The 20,540-nt window shown below is 39.9% G+C and overlaps 1 protein-coding gene across 2 annotated transcripts in view; it reads left to right on the top strand.

Moving 5' to 3' along the window:
* The first annotated feature begins 7,538 nt into the window (after positions 1-7,538).
* Positions 7,539-20,540, top strand: part of LOC116056698 (EGF-like repeat and discoidin I-like domain-containing protein 3) — a 118,580-nt gene continuing 105,578 nt past the window's right edge. Inside the window, exon 1 of one of the 2 annotated variants that reach the window (XM_031308987.2) lies at positions 7,539-7,803. In XM_031308987.2, coding sequence (XP_031164847.1) covers positions 7,740-7,803 — 64 coding nt within the window. In that variant the 5' untranslated portion in view covers positions 7,539-7,739. The remainder of the gene's footprint in view (positions 7,804-20,540) is intronic. The other variant, XM_031308986.2, reaches the window with a different exon arrangement.

The raw sequence follows: 20,540 nt of genomic DNA, 5'->3' as shown, positions 1-20,540 counted from the left end.
TTCTTAAGCCCCCCCTGTCCATTTGGATGAAAGGATAAAATCGCTGTCCCCTTCAGCGTTCGGATTATTGCTGGAAGAGACATAGTAGCCACTCCTCTCCAACTCTGTAAATTTTGCTAGAAATAAAAACATGGCACCCGTTTTTAGTGTCTGAAAATAAAAACACCAGTAAATGAGTAAAATATGAGAAGGTCACTGTGTTTTCCAGCCCGTTGCTCATCCTAAATGGGTCCCCATGGTCTAAATGAGGATGGATGTGAGCTGAAGAGGATTCACTGCTCTGAGCTCAGCCTCCCGACAAGGGCAAAGGAGACGAGACAAGTTGAGTTCGAAGAAGGACTGGCTGTGGCGAGGTTTAGATATACTAGTGTGGAGGATTTACAGAATGCAGTCGTAGAGCTGTGTTCAGTGTGTAGGTTGGCAGCGGAGACTGGGAGGAGGCCAAGGGGCCTGTATTTAACGTACAGCTTTACCAGCAAGCCTCTTTGAATCCTCTCTGATCATCTCTCTGTTGTTTGATTTTTCCCTGTCACTCTCTGGCACACATGAAACTGAAGCCTAATGAGGACTTTTGTGTCCATTTCATGGTTGTTACTGCACACCTGCTAGTCAAATGAGGAAAGAAAAGGTATGTTGATCTGATTTAAAGAGTAAATTCCTAATCCAACTCCAAACAAAGGGTAATACCGGTAAAATAACACCATTATATTGATGTCTTGATATGCAGGATTAGCATTAAATATACTCAGTAGATCCCTAAGTTGTAACCAATTCTGTTTAACACACAGTTCAGTGCACAGTTGTTATTTTCTTCTCATTAATAATCCTCCTTAGTGATAATAGGGATAATAAAGGGGTCACATTTTCCACGAAGGATGATCTGCTATGGAGACAGAGCCCGGAAAGCTGAAACAATGGGAGGGGCTGCGATCGTATAGGAATAGAGGGCAGCGTCTCATTGAGATGATAGCAGACTTTACTGTTGGAACTGCGGATGATTTATAGGTCTTGACCAAGTGCATACAGTTATAGGTCTCTATCTACATTAAACCACAAGACACTTGATATCTTTCATGATTCATGACAAGAAGCTAAGCAACACCTCAAGGGCAGGCTGATAACTATGGGATGTTGGGTGATGACATCAGCTTAAAGTCTGAGCCTTGTTCTGCTCTTTCTTCAGTTGTGGAAAATTCCCCTCTAAAATGTGTGGAAATAGAAATTGAAGTATGGTATTACACAGGATGCATGGTGTCCTTTAAAAATGATGCATTCTCCCTAACGACCAATTACTGACCTACAGTAAATGTCACCTGAGGAGAACATTGTTCTGACCAACTCAGTGAAAACTTTAAAATCTCTGCTTTGGTCATAATTATACTTAACAGTTAACAAGAAGTACAAATATATGCAAAGATTCATTGCAAAAAATAGCACTCGATTTGACCTCTAATTATAGTCCCCACCATGTGTTAATCATTGTAAATTTGAAAACGCAAAAGTGCAATTGTCAGATAAGTTTCATCAAAATCCAATCAGTGGTGGCTGAAATACCACACATGGCACCGTGTGCAAAATAATTTAATTTTGAAAATGCCACAGCTGAGTGAGATAGTTTACCTCTACATCAGTTTACATTCTAGTTTCATCTGTGCCTCGTCAGTGGTGCCTGAATGGATGGATGGACGAAATCCCTAGCTGGTCATTAAGATCAACCTTTCAGTAAGATGATCAGATCATTTGCCATTTCACTAAGTAGCTGAAGGGACTTTTCAACTGGAACAGCAAGGTCTGCTGCACCAATGTAGATAATTTCATGGCCTAGGACATGAAATTGTCTACATTGGTGCCACTGTCATTTATTAAGTCACGATAAGCATGTTGCAGTATGGGCACATGCTTTGCACCTTGCATATTGTTACAGTGTGTTTCAGTGACCATCACATACCACCACTTTTAATATCTATCTATTTCCAGGAACAACAGACACTTTTATGATACAAAGACACAGGGTATTTAATGTAATACTGAGAAAATATACATGATGTCCCCAAAAGACCTAGCTCACAAATTAATATATTTATGAATTTTGTTCATAAGTAGGCTAGGTCTAACTTTTGTTCAGCAACTGTTGCGTTTTTTTGAATTTTGAGGAATGAGAGGCTTGGTCCAATGAAGATTAACAAAAAGATTTAATAAGAAAATGGCATGACAAAAATAAGTTTTACGCTGCAGCAGACTGAAAAGATGCTTCTCCCTTGTGGATTCACATTTTACAGTCCCAAACATTTCTAAGTTTCACCAATATACTGTATTCCCTTGAAGTTGTGGGTGGTTCCTTCGATGAAAACTCTCTCCATTGGTCCGTCGTCCCCCAAAAGAAGGCGTTATTTCCAACTCCATGTGTTTTGAGGTTAGTTCCGGTCACAAACAAGATCCTACCATGTGGGTGTCAATTATTTTCAAGCTACAAGAATAGCATTATTTTGTTCTAGGGGCCATCCACACAGAAACGCTTTTTGTTTGGTGCAAACGCACATGTTTTGCATCGTTTCGGCCAATCGTCCAAACGAATCCTGTAATCGCAATGCCTGAAGACGCACTTTTTTGAAACCTGGTCCCAGGGTGAAAAAAAATCAAAAACGCTGCCCTTGCGTCTTTGTTTGGACGGCGAAGCCGCATACATGCTTTCGACCTCTTATCCCGCGACGACGTCTCATAACAACAACAACAACAACAATGGCGGACTACATGCTTGTGTAGTTTCTGGTTTTCTTGCACTAGCCATTTTCGTCGTCGTCTTCTTCTTCTTGTGTTTGGTTTCTTCTTCTACTGTATACAGCGCGCCAAGGTTATTATAGTTTTGCATTTTTCATTAGTTTTTATTTTTATTTCGTTTTGACTTTTTGTTTTCAAATTCAGTTTAGTTTTAATTAGTTTTTATAGCGGGTTTGCTAGTTTAGTTTAGTTTTTATTTTTTGAAAATGCTTAGTTTTAGTTTAGTTTTTATTAGTTTTAGTCTTTTTTTGTAATATGGGTTATTTGTCGGGGGATTCAAAAAGGTCAGAAAAAGTATTGTGTAATAATAACTCAACAAAAACATCATACAATTTTAGAAATATGTATTCACAATGTATTCAACAACACCAGTAAATAAAATGTAGCCTACATATGGTCATAAATATGTAAACAGTCTACACAAGACGCAAAATGTGTAAGTGACGTGTTCCAGGAAAAAAACCCAAATAGCCAACAGACTAAAGAAGACATACATCAACAGGTGTTTTCAACTTTGGTTTGAGTAAAGTGGCGAACTTTTTGAAGTCAATCGAGTCACACAGTTGTGTAGACATCCCAGGATCAATCCACATATTAACCCACGCTTCCTCCCGTTTTTGGTGTTCCTGCGTATTTACTAACCAGCAGCTGTCAGGTCGCCGATGAAAGCCTTCCTGTAGTGTTCTCTGTCATGCTGCAGCTGGCCCAGTATCCATACATCCATGCCTGTAACGTTACCGGGGTTAGCTTCTGTTGGGCTTTGCGTTCTTCTTTACCTTGTTAAGGTAAGCTAGGTTAGCCTCCTAGCTTGTGTGCGCGCTTCTCAAATGTACTTTCCAATTTATTACAGGGATTTTTCCCTGTAATAAATTGCCCACATATTTTACCACCTTCCACTGCAAGGCGCTTTTATCTGACACAGTCATAATCAAATAGGACTGCCGCTTTCTTCCGACTTTCGGTACCGCTATGATAGCACGGAGCCACGGACATGTTGTGTTCAATTTGACGTGGCATGTCGGAATTTCTGGGTTCCCAGTCGGAAACTATACATGTCTACGGGAAATGTAATGGTCGGAGAGATATAACGTTATTTGCTCTATGAAAGATCGACAAAGACAAAAACTAAGGACATTTACTCGATAATTTTATTTTATTTTAGTTAGTTTTGCAAACAGACATTACAGTTTTAGTTTAGTTATCGTTTTTTGTAATGCTTCGTTTTTATTTTTATTTCAGTTAACGACAATGTTTTTTCCCACCTAGTTTTCGTTATTTCGTTCGTTTACGATTATACGATTATAACCTTGCAGCGCGCAAGCTTTATGTGCATGCTCCACCTCTTCTTCTCCGTTTTTTGGTGAATTTCTGTAGCAGAAACAGCGCCACCTATAGGCCTGGAATATGAAGTAGCATGTTGAGTCATTTACAAATGGATCCGTTTGGACGCATACAGGGGGGAAAATAAGTATTAAACGCGTCAACATTTTTCTCAGTAAAGATATTTCTGATGGGGCTATCGGCATGACATTTTCACCAGATGTCAGTAACAACCCAAGTAATCCACACACACAAAGATATCAAAACAAATAAGTCCATAAATCAAATTGTGTGTAATAAAGTGAAATGACACAGGGAAAAAGTATTGAACACACTTGCTGAAATGTATTTAATACTTTTCAGCAAGAAAACCCTTAGTTGGTAATAACAGCTTCAAGACACCTCCTGTATGAAGAAACTATTTGCACACATTGCTCAGCTGTGATTTTTGCCCATTCTTCCACATAAACTGTCTTCAAATCTTGAAGGTTCCGAGGGCATCTTCTACGAACCTCTTCTTTCCTTGGATTCAAGTCGGGTGATTGACTGGGCCATTCTAACAGCTTGATTTTCTTTCTCTGAAACCAATTGAGAGTTTCCTTGGCTGTCTGTTTGAGATCATTGTCTTGCTGAAATGTCCACCCTCGTTTCATCTTCAGCATCCTGGTGGATGGCAGCAGATTCTTATCAAGAATGTCACAGTACATTTCTCCATTCATCCTTCCTTCAATTATATGAAGTCTGCCAGTGCCAGATGCTGAAAAACATCTCCACACCATGGTATTCGCACCTCCAAACTTCACTGTTGGTATGGTGTTTTTAGGGTGATGTGCAGTGCCATTTCTCCTCCAAACATGGTGTATGCTATGACAGCCAAAGAGTTCAATTTTAGTCTCATCTGACCAGATTATATTATCCCAGTATGTCATTGGCTTGTCCAGATGTTGTGAAGCAAACTTTAAGCAAGCTTCCACATGCCTTTTCTTGAGCAGTGGTGTCTTGCGTGGTGTGCATGCATAGAGGCCATGGCGGTTGAGTGCATTACTAATTATTTTCTTTGAAACAACTGTACCTGCTTCTTCCAGGTCTTTCTGAAGATCTCCATGAGTGGTCCTCTGTCAGAAATCTTGCGAGGAGCACCTGGTCGTGGCCGGTTAATGGTAAAAAGATGTTCTTTCCACTTCCGGATAATGGCCCCAACAGTGCTCACTGGAACTTTCAGAAGTTTAGATATTCGTCTGTAACCAATGCCATCTGTATGTTTTTCTACAATAAGCTTGTAAAGGTCTTGGGACAGCTCTTTGCTTTTACCCATCATGAAATGCTTCTTGAGTGACACCTTGGTAATGAGAAACCTTTTTATAGGCCATCATTTAGGACTAATCCAGCTGATATTAATTTGAACTAATAGGGGGCAGGATTGCTTCCTAAATACTGACAGATTTCAGCTGGTTTATTGGCTTCCTATGCCTTTTTACACCCCTTTTTCTTCATGTGTTCAATATTTATTCCCATTATCATTCCACTTTATTACACATAACTTTTGTCATGGACATACATGTTTTGATTTCTTTGTATGTATGGATTACTTGTTTACTACTACTACTACTACTACTATGGAAAATTTCATTCCAATAGCCCCATTGGAAATATATTTACTGGGAAAAATGTTGACGCGTTCAATACTTATTTTCCCCGCTGTATATTCTTGAAACGATGCCAGGGAAGATGGGGAAAAAAAGATCGTTTTGGTACGTGTGGACGTGGCCCTAATCTAGTCTGCACGGCAGCAGGAGTTGGCTCCAAGACGGATAGACAAAAAGTTTCTTCCTGCCGTGTGACAAAAGAAGGGCTGCCCCCTCTAAGCTTAGGAGAGCAGACAGACATGATTTAATTAACATGAAGAAGAAAATGTACTGCTCAAGTGGAATCAGTATGAAATAGAAGGATATTGATTGGGTTGCAATTTTCCTGCCTAACTCAGCTGCAGCGTACATTGTGAATATTTAAAAACATAAAAGTGCATTGATATCAAAGATCAGCATTGTTTTAACTTTTTTAAACTCAACACAACTCATTGTATTAACTTAATTTCTTATTGGCATTGGAGAATTGCCTAATTTAATATTTTGGGTGGGAATGTTGGTTTAAAGTAGGCACCTTAAAACTCAACAAGGCTTTCAAGGTTGAAAAGGAAGTCATGTGGAGTGAAATAAAGAGATTAAGGAAAGGCAAAAGAGTCTGATGATTATAAACAATTATAAGTAATACACTGTATAAGTCCGAACCCCTCAGACTTTTTTGGAGGTGCTCTTCAAGAGGAGGCGAGGTGGAGGAGGGAGGAGGAAGAGTTGTCTCCATCAGAGAGACAGCGCCCCAGTCCGTTTCCTGTGACCGACCGGGAAGCGCACATCCTCCGGTGAGCTAAACGGACTGTCCTTGAACCATGTTAAGCCCCTGACACAGCAGGTGGCGCTAATCTGTATTGTCGCCCAAAAATTAAAACTGGCAGCTGATTGGACGAACGCGTCACGTGAGTCTGGTTTCTCCGGAAATTCAAAGCCAGACTGTCATGACGGCTTGTTCAGAATACGATCTCATATTTTACTAAAATAGTTTACCGAAACATGTTTCTGAAAACATTTTAAGCGAGAAATAGGCCATCAGTTGCTGAATCTGTCTTCATTTCAGATCAACAAAGGTCAGTTTAAAAGATTTTCGTCAGATTTTGAGAGACTCTAGTCACGTTCATCCCACTCCTCGTTTCCGGGTTAGCACTCTACCAATCAGATGGGTCATTTGAGTGCGCCTTCCGATTCAACATGTCAAATCGGCCAAAATGAAGTCCGACGGCCCCTCCGACGGACGACGGAACACACCGAACACACTTGAGTCACTGACCTCCGATTATCGGGTTAGTGTGTCACGACCTTTAAGCTTGCACTGCTTAACCGGTATGTAAAGTGATTGTACCTTTAAAACAAAAGCTTAACTTTTTTTTTTTATGGAGTTAAATTATGAAGAGCATCTCATCTGTATAGGCTATATGGCATTATGCCCTATGTCTAATTAAAATGTATTAAATAAGCTTTTTAGTGAAATACCATCTTGAAGCCTGCAGCTTAAGCATTACTTTTTTGCAGATACGAAAACAAGATACAATTATGCCCGTAAAACATATGAACTATTTTTGTATTAGCCTACTAGGAATCAAATGCAGAATGTTTTTAATGAAAAATAATGAATTCTAATTGTAATCTTTTATTTTGGAAGTGTGTTCCGGAAGTGAGTGTTTACGTAACTCCGGGAGACTTTACATCAGTTGTCCGGGAGCATTGAGCGCGCACGCCGCTCTCTCCACTACATCGCACCACTGCGGTAGGAGCGGGGAAGGCAGCAGCAGAGGGGGACCCGGCAGGCACACTTCACTTGTTCCTGCACGAGCAAACATCCAGGTGGCGAGTTCGTCTCTCTGCCGACTTTATCACAGAGGAGAACTTTACCTGAGAGGACGTATAGCAACAGCTCACAGCCCAGCCCAGCGAGAGCAAAGGAGGGAGAACTTTTGGCTACTGCTCCGTGTTTTTTTTTTATACCACATCTCCGTAACCTTGGAAGTCAGACCTGTTTATTGTGAGAGGATGGGACCGCAACTCCTTTCCCTCGCCCTGTGTTTGGGCGCCGCTGTCCTGCAGCATGTGAAAGGTGAGTGGAAAAGTGACTGGCTGTCATTATCATTGTCAAAAACATTTTGTACACGTCTAGCCCTTTAGCGTGGGAGTGACCAAGAGAATTGATTATTAAAAAGGTGGAAGTCCGCATAAATAGCTGAGGAAAATGCAATGTGCGTTTAATTTTTGCGGAATACGAGAAGCCCATCAGCACGGCTTGGCAACAGAAGACAACCGCTTGTAATATGTGCACGACTCGCTAGTTAATTGGTTTACTTGCGTTTTAAGGACACTTGTTTGAGTTGATTAAACAGATGATTCAATTTTTTTTTATCCCTGCGTAATTTGTCTGTCATAAGGGGCCAAATCAGGCGTGCACATATTAATGCAGAAATGTGCACTGCTCCAGTATTTTGTTCGCCCTCACAGTAATAATCTTCATCTGTTTGCTTCGCTCCTCCGTGATGCTTCCAGAGGATAAAAAGAAGCTGTGCGTCCAGATATAGCCCCAGTCGGTTAAGACAGAAAGGACGTCACTTTTCCCTCTTTAACAAACTGAATTAAGAAAAAAAGATAAATGGAAAGATTTCTCTAATGTGGGCTTTAGACAGACCCAGATGCTATCAGTTAGAGGAGATATGCTAGATAGCCTCCTGTATTAGTTGCATCAGGGCACCATTATTGACAAGGATGGCACTAAGAGAAGGTCAGTTGTGCATTGCAAGTTACATTTAGAGTCTTACCAAAGACAGTCAGAGTGCCCAATGTAGCCTAGAGAAGAGATTGTTAAAGGTTATAGATTCACCTGCCACACTGGATCAGCATTCCAATCACTTCACATCCCCCCTCTTTTGCCCTTCCAGTTTCTGGTTATGGAATATTTTAGCTTTTGCCAGCTGTATATTTTCCCATGAACAATGCAGAACAGTAACTGTGGGATTTGTGAGAAGAAAGCAGTGTAGCCCTTATAGAAGTGGGTCATGCCATCCATCCTGTCTCTGTTCATTTAGCAACATGCTTGCCTCAGGAGTCACACACGTCAGATCTCAGTCTGAACACCAGGAGTGTGCCTTAAGCAGAGGTTTTAATGCTCCCTAAGCCTCGCAGTGTCAACTCCGAATCAGCCGCTACAAGACATAATACTCCCTGGTAGGCTGGCATAATGGATGCAGAGGGAAAGCAGGGAGCTGTGGTGCCGGGGGTCGACTTGTTTAAAGACTCAGTGATTTAAAAATACACCCTGAACTTGTCCCTCAATTAATCATATCCCAGTTAAATTTGTGCTATTGTAAAGGGATTTTTGTCCATCTGTTTCCAAACTAAGTACAGCTGTAACCTAATTCACAGTGAGGTGCTGGTTTGAAGAGCAGATGGAGGTGGATAGAGGCTGTTAACAGTATTTGATCTCTGCGAGCATCCTAACAACCATCCTTGGTCACCCTGGCAGCTATAGCAGCATAAATGCTCGGGGATGTTTGTTTTTGAATAGACAGGGCTCCAAAGGTCCAACATTATTAAAACTTTCCATCATACAGAATGCATTGTAATGATTATAAATATTTTTGTATTGTAAAAAAGCTACACTATTACATTTCATTGTTGCTCAAATATAGCAGGTGTCTTCAGAGACAGCTGCTAGCAAACACTATTGAGGATGTCAGAGGGTGCGTCTGTCCACTGAAACAAATTGATGGGGTAGAAGCATTTGCCTTACATTAAAACAGACTGCATTGTTCCAAGTCAATATGCAATACATCACTTCCTCTAGTTGGTTGCTGGAGCTGGCTCATTGTTTGGGATTCGGCCTGTCCGCCTGAACAAAACACACGACTGCACCACTGGCCCTCCATATGTTACATGTTTTTGTGCTCGTTTAAAAAGTCAGTTTAATTAACTTTTTGCATCTTAATTGTAGTCTCTGTGTTGTTATAATGGCTGCACAATTAGAGCCTTTTAGGCAAATGGACAGCCATCTGGAGGGGCAATGGGATTGTCTGCTATTGCTGAATCATGATTAGTGTTAATATTGTTCGTCACTGTTCATTTCGCTCAAAGATTTGACTCGCTTAACTCAGTTGAAGAAGTTTGTCAAACACAATGCGCTGATGTAGAAACATTGTGATTTCTAGAATGATTGTGGTTTTAGATTGGCCTGATCAGTTGCTCGCAATGCCCACAGACTGTTGATTTTGGTCAGTTTAAAACCTGACAGAATGCCACTTCCTTGCTAGCAGGAATGGCATCTGGTACATTTGGATAAACAGTAGACCTGGCTGGAAATGAGAGGGATGGAAACTGTTGGTTGGATGTAACTTAATACAGATTGGGATATCGTGGGGCCATGGGACACCTACAACACAGCACAGACTCACTCACTTACATTTTCTTCGGACACATTATTTTGCCACTGTATATGCACAGTGGGCTATAATTGTCATGAGTTATATGACGTATTGATCGCTGCAGATAAATAACCTCATTGCTGCAGCAGTACAGCACTGGCTAGAGCTCCAGCAATTGGTTGATTAATTGATTATTCAAACAACAGAAAATGAATCAACAACTATTTTGATGATTGATCAAGCAACTTTTACAAACATTCGCCGGTTAAAGCTTCTCAAATGGGATGATTTGCTGCTTTTATTTGTCATTTCTGATTGTAAACTAAGTATGGTTGGCTTTTGAACTGTTGGTCAAATAAAACAAGCAATCTGAGATAAGGCTGACCTGAATGTTTTGAGGCTTTAAAGCTTTGATCGTTGCCATGGTAATCAATGTCCAAATCAGTATTCACATCCTTTCTTCTTCTTTTTTTATTATTGATTATTGATGTGATTATCCAATCCATACTGACTTTGTGGTCTGTAAACGTCACAGCGGCTGGCTAACCTGCCTGCCAGGCTGACTGACAGACAGCAGAAGTTACCTAAACTAAAATACTTTTCATGTCTGCGCTATTAAAAGAAAACAACAGGAGAAATCTATGCTCACCCGCCGGCAAAAGTCCTTTCACGTAACTGTGAACACCCCCCTGTCAAGCTTTGAATATATTCGAATACTTCCAGCTGAAGCTTTGAAGCTCCAGAAGGGATATTCAGGACAGACCTAAGATCTGAATATATTTTCTTAGCCTTTGGGAAATCATAGCTGGCAGGCACCTTTCACTGTTTTCTAAAGTTTTATAGACAAAGTGATTAATCAAGAACAAAACAACAATACACATAATTGTTTGTTGCAGCCCTACTGGCCTTTTCTTTAAAAGTCAAAAAAGTTTTTATAATTAGCGTTCTTACCTTGGAGACAATATACATGACTACTTTAAAGGTTGAATTGTCATTAGTTTACTTTTAATTAAATGCTTTTTAAGTCAACTGGTTGCTCCTGTGCGCAATAGAAAACCAGAGCTTATAAGTAGTAGTAGCGTATAAGCAGTTGGTGATATTAATAAAAGATGCTCTCCCTAAATGTATGCAAATGATAGGGATCTATCTTAAAGCTCATTACATTTACTGGCCACTGAAGGTTATGGTGGATGTACAGGTGACTTTTTAATAAGAAAGACCTGCAACCTCCCTTTACATTGCCCTTCACTCCCAAATGGCACAGTCTTCAATCAGTCAAGAGAGGTCACACCTCTGTCAGATCAGCCGCCATGATAAGCAATGGATTGAAAGCAAGTCATTGGACAGCAACTCGCACACACAAAGATATGCAACATGGGATATCAGAATATAGGGATCAGTCTTTCCACAAAGCCTTCTCCGGTTGCTGGAGTGACATTGGCGACTGTCTTTATTTATTTAATGTTTGCAGAACTTGATTGGGCTATTCATTTGCTCTGCAGATGTTCCCTAATCCCATTCATAATCAAAGCAGTTATTTTGTCTCTGAAGGTGAAAAGTTAATGGATACAGAGCTATTCGTCTTGGCTGTAGTCGAGCCTCTGTTGTCCTACCTACATTTAATGCTTGAGTTATTGGAAGGGCACTAGAGGGACGGTTACAGAGGTTACAAGGACATGCTCGGAGTGCTTACCAAAGAACTTTAATATGGCCCTAAGATAAAAATGGGCAGCACAATGGTAAAATAAGTTGTTTGAGCGAGCACGCACTCGTTTAAGCTTTCAGACAGAAATTAATTGTGTAATCACCTGACTAGTCATAAGTGTCTCGCTCAACTAAAATATCGGTGTTGGCGAAGTACTGTGCTCTAGGCCCAGTTTTGGATTTTCAAGGTGACTTGTGGCTTATCAACTCTGCATCCGTACATCAGACAGTGAAAAAGAACAGTGAGAACAAGACGAACACAAAGACCGATCAGCATTAAAAAAAATAGCCTCTTTTCACTCAAGACTTTCCCTCTTTTTCCCTAATCCTTAAATCAACGTCTGATGTTTCTATTCACAAACCTCTGGAAACATTGATTCAGAATTTTTTCCCAGACATGTTAAATGCCTAACATTGCCTAAAAGCAGCAAAAACATTATGCTGGCTGGCTTAAGCAGCGATCGTCTTAGCATTCTATTAATGCCAGTATCAAAATGTAGGCCATGACTGTGCCAGGAAAAGAAAAAAGGGCCCTCTGAAACAGTGAAGAGATTATGCCAATGTTTCGTTTGTAGTGTCATTTCATGTTGAGTGTACTTTACTTTTTCAGCTAAGAACATGAAGCAGACCGTCCTGCCATAGTGTGAGCATTAAGAAGACCACATGCTGGTTTTAAGTAATCCCAATGGGCCACGATTAATGACTCAACTTTTGGAGGCACAAGCAGGCTGTGTGTGTGTGTGTGTGTGTGTGTGTGTGTGTGTGTGTGTGTGTGTGTGTTGAAACCAAGAGGTTAAAGCGAATTAGAAGCCTTACACAGTTACTCAACTGGTAGTACTATAAGCTGTGTAAAAGATGAACAGCACATTTTTATTTACTCACATACATTTGCTTCTTGCTGCACCTGGGGAATATGAAAATCAAACGTTCTTTCATATTGTTATGTAATATAATTATATACATTCATCACAGCTAGTACTATGGCCAGAGTAAATACTGATTAAACTCAGTTCACATACAAACAAAAACATGGGTTTACATTCCATTAAAGTGTCAACGCTGCAATGCCTTCATAATGCTTATTGCAATAAGTAGTATTCGGCTCAATTGCAATGTAGCTTTATAATATTCTCAAAAATTACATCTGAGGTGGGCGGGGTGCATTGTGCTAATTGCATTAAAAAACATTAGACTTATCTACCATCCACACAGTAGCCTGGCATCATCAAACATGATGCATAAAAAACATACAAATCACAACTCAAATTAATTTAGATTATATCATAATCTGAGACATACAGTCCAAATACTTTTAGATGGGCCTCACTTTACTTATTTGCTTGTACATAAAATGGGAAAGCACAAATTTCTTCATCCTCTGTTCTTGTTAACTTAAGTGTAATTACTTCTATCCATAAACCTATATCAGTTTGCCTGTCTATTATTTGCAAAAACACGTTACATATCAGCTTTGTGCAGGCCCACTGTTATAATCCAATAACTCCAATATAATTTAACAAGCAACTCCAACTGAGTATAAACTAAATAGCTGTTCACTGCAAACAGAAAGCATCGTAAATTAAAGCCTGCAGTCTGCACCAACAACAGGGCCATGTAATTACTGTATGAATATGAATATCTTGCTTTTTTAATTCTTTTGTTTTTAAAACACCTGCCTCTACACAAAAAGTGAGTCATTTTTGTTATAGTCTCGCTTTGCTAGACCCTCCTCCAAAGCGCGCTGAAGGAGGGTCTGGCTACTCCACACAGCACTCAGGGATGGGAGGAAAACATGCTCTGAGAGAAAACTCAGATTGGACAGATAGACTAGCTAGCTGTCTCAATTTACCATGCAGAGAGCTGAGGAGCAGTCAACAATATAAAACCACCAAATTTAAAATACATGCATGAAATTCCTGCAGCACCAGAAGAATCCCGGAAGTGGAACGCAAAGGATATAGACTATTTTTGTCAAGACACCTAGAGAGTGTTTGTGTGCGTGTGTGCATGTGTGTGAGTGCGCATGCGTGTGTGCGTGCGTGGGAAGGGAGTTGGGAGGCAGGAATGCAAAGCTCACTGACAAGCTTTTGTATTGTAGTGGGAGTGGACACTGAGCACTCTGGGTCCACCCTTTTTTGTCAGGAGAGTGTCAAAACAGCATCAGGCATTCATTATCAGTGCTGGCCATGAGTGAAAGAGTCCTCCTTGCCACAGCAGATCAATAAGCAGAATACATTATTTTGGATTAAGTGCAGAACTGCAGCAGCTTGTAAATCTGAGGAGGCGTGAGCAGTTTCAGCCTGTTAAAGTACTATTGTGAGAACAAAGCTTTAAAACAGTGAGATTAAAAGTGAAATTTAATTCACAGCTTGTACATGGACACAAGAATGACACCTTTGAATGTTTGAATGTTTGATCTTTAAACAAAAAGCCAGTTCCTGACACATATTTTGCAATGTAGTAGACTATCTGTGCTGTGTTAGGATATAAATGTCTTTTATGCTTGTAATTTATATAGTTTTTTCCATCTCTTAGACTCTTTCTTAACAATGTGTGTGTGTGTGTAATGCTTTCAGTTTGATGGCCTTGTCAGGTTTGTGTGTCTCATATTAAGTTTGTAATGGGAAGAGATTTTGTGGGTTATTTTTCAAATAAAACCAAAGCTTGCAACATTTATGCTTGTGTTTATTGGACATGCATGCTTTAGTCGCTGTGAACTGAAAGTTAAGCCTGCTTTAGTCAAACAAGGTTGAGGAGTTAAAAGCAATGAGCTTTTCTTTGGTCAGATAAAGTCCCTCCGTTGTGCTCTGGAACGCCACTGCATCTTCAATAAGCCCAATCAGATGGGTGCAGGTGGCTTAAATTCTTCCTTCCAACTAGCCCTAGGAGATGTGGGCAACGTATTCTTATTCTAGAGGCATACTTAAATCATGAGCCCCCATATTGCAGTCTACACACCAGGGTCAAAAATGTTAACTTGAATGTTAAACCTTTTTCTTCTTTTGTGTAAATGTACAGTAAATGGTGCCACAGTTACATGATTATCAATCTTAATCCAAAAGCAGTCATTGGTTGACAATAATGCTCAAATCTCAAACTGTATTGTGCCATCCATCTTTCACAATCCTTTTTCATCCGTCCGTCGTTCTATCTCCTTCTTTTATCCTCACTCATCACGATAATGAGTCATCAGCTGTGTTGTTTGCTGCAGCATTTTAACTTTTATGTCAATACCTGTACTAATGACTCAACTTTTGGAGGCACAAGCAGGCTCACTGTGTGTGTGTGTGTGTGTGTGTGTGTGTGTGTGTGTGTGTGTGCGCTCAAAGCTGAGGGAAGTAACCCAGAAATGTCATCACACAATGTCTAGGCAGCAATTCTGACTTTTAGCACGGTGTTGGTGTGCATCCATACTTCATTCATTTGCCAAAAAACTGAATCAACACCCCTTTATTTATCATACTGTATCAGTCAGCCTGCTTTTGCACCACATTATGCTGAATACCAACAAGAGGGTGTTTGGTGAGTGAATAACAACAAGATGGAGTGTATCTGTTAAAATAAATGTTTAAAAAATGTTCTTGATATGTCTATTGATATTAACAATCTGTATATGCCAAATTTCAACTGAAAGTGAGGTCTTCAACTCAAATATGAACAAACTGTGCCCTGGACTAGTGCCAAGTACTTTTCAGAAGGGTTATTTGAGGTAATGGCATAATGTATACCCATTAAGAAGTGTGTAATTTGTTTTATAGTGGAATATCTTCAGTCCAGATGTTTTAGATTACCCTTGGGGTGTGTAGTACCAGGGGTTGTGTGTGTGTGTGTGTGTGTGTGTGTGTGTGTGTGTGTGTGTTGTGTGTGTGTTGTGTGTGTGTGTGTGTCACATTTAAACTTCAAAGTAAAACCCATTACACGAGCAGTCCATTGTCACTTTTAAGAAAGGGCAAGTGCTGCATCAAGTTGTACCATATTTGTTATTGTTAGGTACAGGATATGGAACAGATGACTTGATTGCTTTTTCTCCAAAATCTTCTTTTTAGGAGTGTAGGCAGGGGCAATCATGAGCCAACAGAAGCCCTAATAAATTGAAACAGATCTGAGGCAGCGACAACAACCAGCAAGGCAGCCCTCAGTCACTCAGATGAGCACTGAAAGACAGGAAGTGGCAAAGAGCTGCTGGTCTCCCTGACTCGGTCACAGGAAGAAGCTGAATTTAACTTAAAGGAGAATTCCGGTCGATTTCAACACGTAGCTCTGTTGAGTGCTGTCAGTAGCAAAAAAAAACAACAATCGGTGCTGCCTACACCGTGTTATCCCCCTGCTAGCGTTAGCACCCAACAGACTTAAACAGGGCAAGTTTTAAATGTGTTTTAAGCCTCTAAACATGCTCGACATGTCATTACAAGTGCCTACCCATGTGCAGTGATTCCTTCCGAGGGAACACAGCGAATCTGACTGCAGTAGATGTGACAGAAAGGCATAAAAGTTGTGTTAATCCAGCCAGTGAACATAATTCTGTTTATTTCCTGTTTTCCGGTCAAGTCCACACTAGTCGATTGTCAAACTCATACAATCCAATATTCCAGTCAAATTTGCTGTGTTCCCTCAGGAGGAATCACTGCACATGGGTAGGCACTTGTAATGACATTTCGAGCATGTTTAGAGGCTAAAAACACATTTAAAAGTTGCCCTGTTTAAGCCTGTTGGGTGCTAACGCTAGCAGGATAACGCACTGTAGGCAGCACCGATTGTTTTAGTTTTTCTTGCTACTGACAGCACTCCAAATTTCCAAACAACAGAGCTACGTGTTGAAATCGACCGGAATTCTCCTTTAATGCCGAAGGGATGTGATGCAGTGTTTAGCTTGTGTTTATCTGCTATTTTGGTTCTTCTGACTTTGGTTCAATAAGACAACAGAGGACAAGCTGATTGTGGCTGTAGTCACTTCGATACTTCTATTCTGAAAAAAAAAAAAAAAATCATATTATATTACTATATTAAAAGATAATACACATTTATCAGCAATAATTCTCTCTATGGAAAGCAAAGCCCACAAGGAAAAACAGACACACTGGTGATAAGATACAACTACTCTGAATATGTGCCACACATTAAAAGATTTGCTCTAGGTGTGATTGCATTGTATACAGCCAGACACAAGTCTTTGTGTGTGCCATTGAAGTCATCATTCGGGAGCCTGAAGCTTAGGACGTTTAGTCATGGTACACAAGCACACATTGTCTGTCACAAGGCCATAAAAGATACACACAGTCTCACCTTCTGGCAGTTAATTAGTAATTAAGTGTAATTTACCACATAATCCATCAATTCATTATTATGCATGTGTCATTCACTGTATTGGGCAGAATAGAGCCAAACCACTGGTTTTGTCACTCTTACTGCTAAGCATATTTTTAAGATTTTGCACATTTTAGGGAAACAATGGACGGCAAGCAGAAGGATAGACAGGACAAAATAGATTAATTCAGTAATAACCCAGCAGTGACATGAAAGGAGAATATATGTATTACTGCACTGTTTTTGGATTGTCATTTAATTACATTTACTGTAACAATAACTTAAAAGCTTCCATTTAATTTTTGACCATGACCTGCACAGCTGTCTAGACCTTATTTGCCATTTCTTCAAACTTTTTGTAAAAGAAATATTGCCCACACTTTGTTAGTTTTTTTCCATGTTGTACATCCAAGCTAATTCCACTGACATCATTCCCCATGTTGAGAGTTGTCTTCTATATTCCTTCTAAACCAGGTAGTTTGACAGTGAGCGCTCTGTATAATTCACCACTGTTTGAGGTATAAAATATTAACAAGTGTGATCTTTCTAACCTGCCTCAGCTGTTATACAGTAGGTAGGTTTGCTCCACTGCAGATGCAGGCAAAGTCATACTGAGGTACATCATACTGAGGTAAATCTTGTACTGTATCTAGGTTTGAAGCTGTGAAGAGTCTGACAAGTTAAATTAGCATCTCAAAAGTTTAAATCACCGAGCATATTTTTTTTTACCAGCGTCAAAGCATTGAAGAGGAATCTTGGTGGGATATCGCACCCTCTCTCTTCACTCTATAACAATTTTTCTGTCTCCCTTCCTCTCTCTCTCTCTCTCACTCACACACACACACACACACACACACACACACACACACACATACACACACAGACTCTGGAAGTTATAATTATAACACATCAAACCACGGTTCTAAGGTGACTGCTGCAGCTGGGTGAAGATTTGGTTGACGTTATGAATAAAACAATTCCTCAGCTTTTGCAGGCACTGTATATTGGACTTGTTTGTTTGATTGTGGACCATGTGCTCATTTTGCAGATGCATGCTTGTCTGTGTCTGACGCCTGTGTGTTTGATGCTGTCGTTCAGTTATACATCAGTTACTCCTTTTCCAACATGTGTAGGGTCTGTAATAGTTAATTTGTATTCTCCTGCTCAGTTTGGCTTCGACAACTGAAGTGAACTGATGGTCTATTCAAAGTACTCAAAATGATCAATGAAAAGTAGCTTCAGTATAACATTTTGATGTCCAGTAATCAATCATGACTGCAGTAGAAATTTCACTGACCAAGGAGTAAGCAGGATGAAGAAATTCAATTTGCCAAGGCCTGCCCCTTCCAGTACACAATGCATATCTTAGGCCAGTGGGTGGGAAGTATGAGTGGAACAAGGATCAGAAGATATTTTGTAACTACTTCTTCGTGTACTTCTTGTACAGTGTAATAGAGCAACATCACATGCAGCTCCCTTTGTGATATTTTTCTAAATTTAAATTGCCAGTATGACCTTAACCTGCTGCTGTGCAGTGAGCCAATGATACGTGGGCAGTGTTTGTTAGCTGTACAGTATATGTGTCCGCATCAACTAACCTTACCTTACCGTACCTTAAATGAACTGGGATGGCAGCTGTGTTGTGAGTTTAAAAGGTGCTGGTAGGTGTATTTTGGTTCTTTCGAGCCAGGCTAGTTGTTTACCCTTTTTTCCAGTTTTTATGCTAAGCAAAGCTAACGGGCAACTGGCTCCAGCTACATGTAGAACAGACAGATCAGAAGATGTATTCCACTCTCTCAAAACTGTTTCCTTTAATGCAAAGAAATGTGTAGTAAAAATATAACAACTATAAAAATAATAATATTGACTTCAATGCTTTCCCTGGATTTATCAAACGTATGATTGGTTCTTTGAAGCTATCTGTGTCTCCCTGTCTCTTATACGCACACACACTCAAAAAGACAATTTGAAACGGTTGAATTTGCCGTACTGGTGCATCCTTTGTGATTTCTGAATCAGAGGGTTGCTTAGTCACAGAGTGTATTTGTGTGGCATAATTATCCTTTCATCCAAAATGCCACATGGAAAACATCAAGACAACAAGAGAGCTAATGAGGTAAACATTTAACGAACAGGGTCACAGAAATTTCTTCATGTGCTGTTGAATATGCAGCAATTCTGTAAATTAGTGACACAGTTTTCAAGTAAAATGCTTTTTTCCCCCTTGCCCCTTTTTATTTATTTTTTTTTTTTTCCTTCCTCGCCTGTTAATCTTCACTAGCACTTTCCATCACAGACACCTTCCTCTTCAGCAGTTACTGTGGAGATTCAGATGAGATGTGAGCTCCGCTTCTTTATACATGTTTGATAAAACCTTTTTATTCCACTTCTGGGATACAAGCATGAATGTGTGAGATCTTGTCTGGAAAAAAAGGTACAAAAGCTGGGAGGTTTCCAAGTTTGTAATGAGGCTAGCAAGTCTCTCCTGGCTCATGAGCAAACTAGGGCATCTGTAATGAGCGTGCAGGCCAGAGAGAACGGAGAGAGGCATGTTGCAAACCTGAATTGAGCCACAAGCTCAGCTGTCCAGCGGATTTTAGGAGGAAGGAGGGGTCAGTCATACTGAAGTTCCCACTCAACATGAGAAACTGAATGAATTTTATAATTACCACTCCCTTCATATTTGTCAACGCCGTATTCCTGCCAAGCTTTATAATGCATAAATAACCATGTAACAATATAATTATTATGTAACAACATAATCAATAATTAAACTCTGCTATTGGCCTAAAGGGATAGTAAACCTAAAAGAGATACTCCTAGCAGTGAACTTCTATTGCCTAAGCAATCACATAAAAGAAATAGCTTTACAATTTAACCAAGGGCATAACTTTGGGTTCAACATTGGGAGGGTTGAGATCTCTACTTTTGAGCAAAATTGAAATTTTGAGCCTCAAACACTTCATTTTCAGCATTCTGGTGAATATTTCTGCAACAATTTGTGCCTTTTCTGTATCAATTTATGCAGTTTAGCTTGGTGTGTGAGACCAAAAATATAATGTACAGTATGTTACCAAGCTTGTCCTGCAGTGTCATAGGAGGATGCTATATATGAAAGAAAAATGCTCCGGTACAGTGTGGAGGTTGGGTGCCAAAGGTTGCCAAGTCCAATTTTCTGCTACTACATGAATTGGGAATTTATAAAAGGGGCATGGGGCAGACAGTGCATTTTCAACCCTGTTACATTTATATTAGATAGTGCTACTGCATCTGATGCAGTTTTATAGCGAGTTTATAATGGCAGCGTAGCCTAATATCCCTTTTAATCACCTTATGTGAGTAAACATAATCCTATATGTATATTTTAATATCATAAAACCTGCTCATCTAAAAGTCTCTATAGTTTTAGAACCATTGCACA

This window comes from Sander lucioperca, chromosome 2, assembly GCF_008315115.2.
Source record: "Sander lucioperca isolate FBNREF2018 chromosome 2, SLUC_FBN_1.2, whole genome shotgun sequence".
In the NCBI taxonomy this organism is placed as follows: Eukaryota; Metazoa; Chordata; class Actinopteri; order Perciformes; family Percidae; genus Sander; species Sander lucioperca.
Note: the sequence above shows the minus strand (reverse complement) of the source record. Positions and strands in the feature narration are given on the sequence as shown.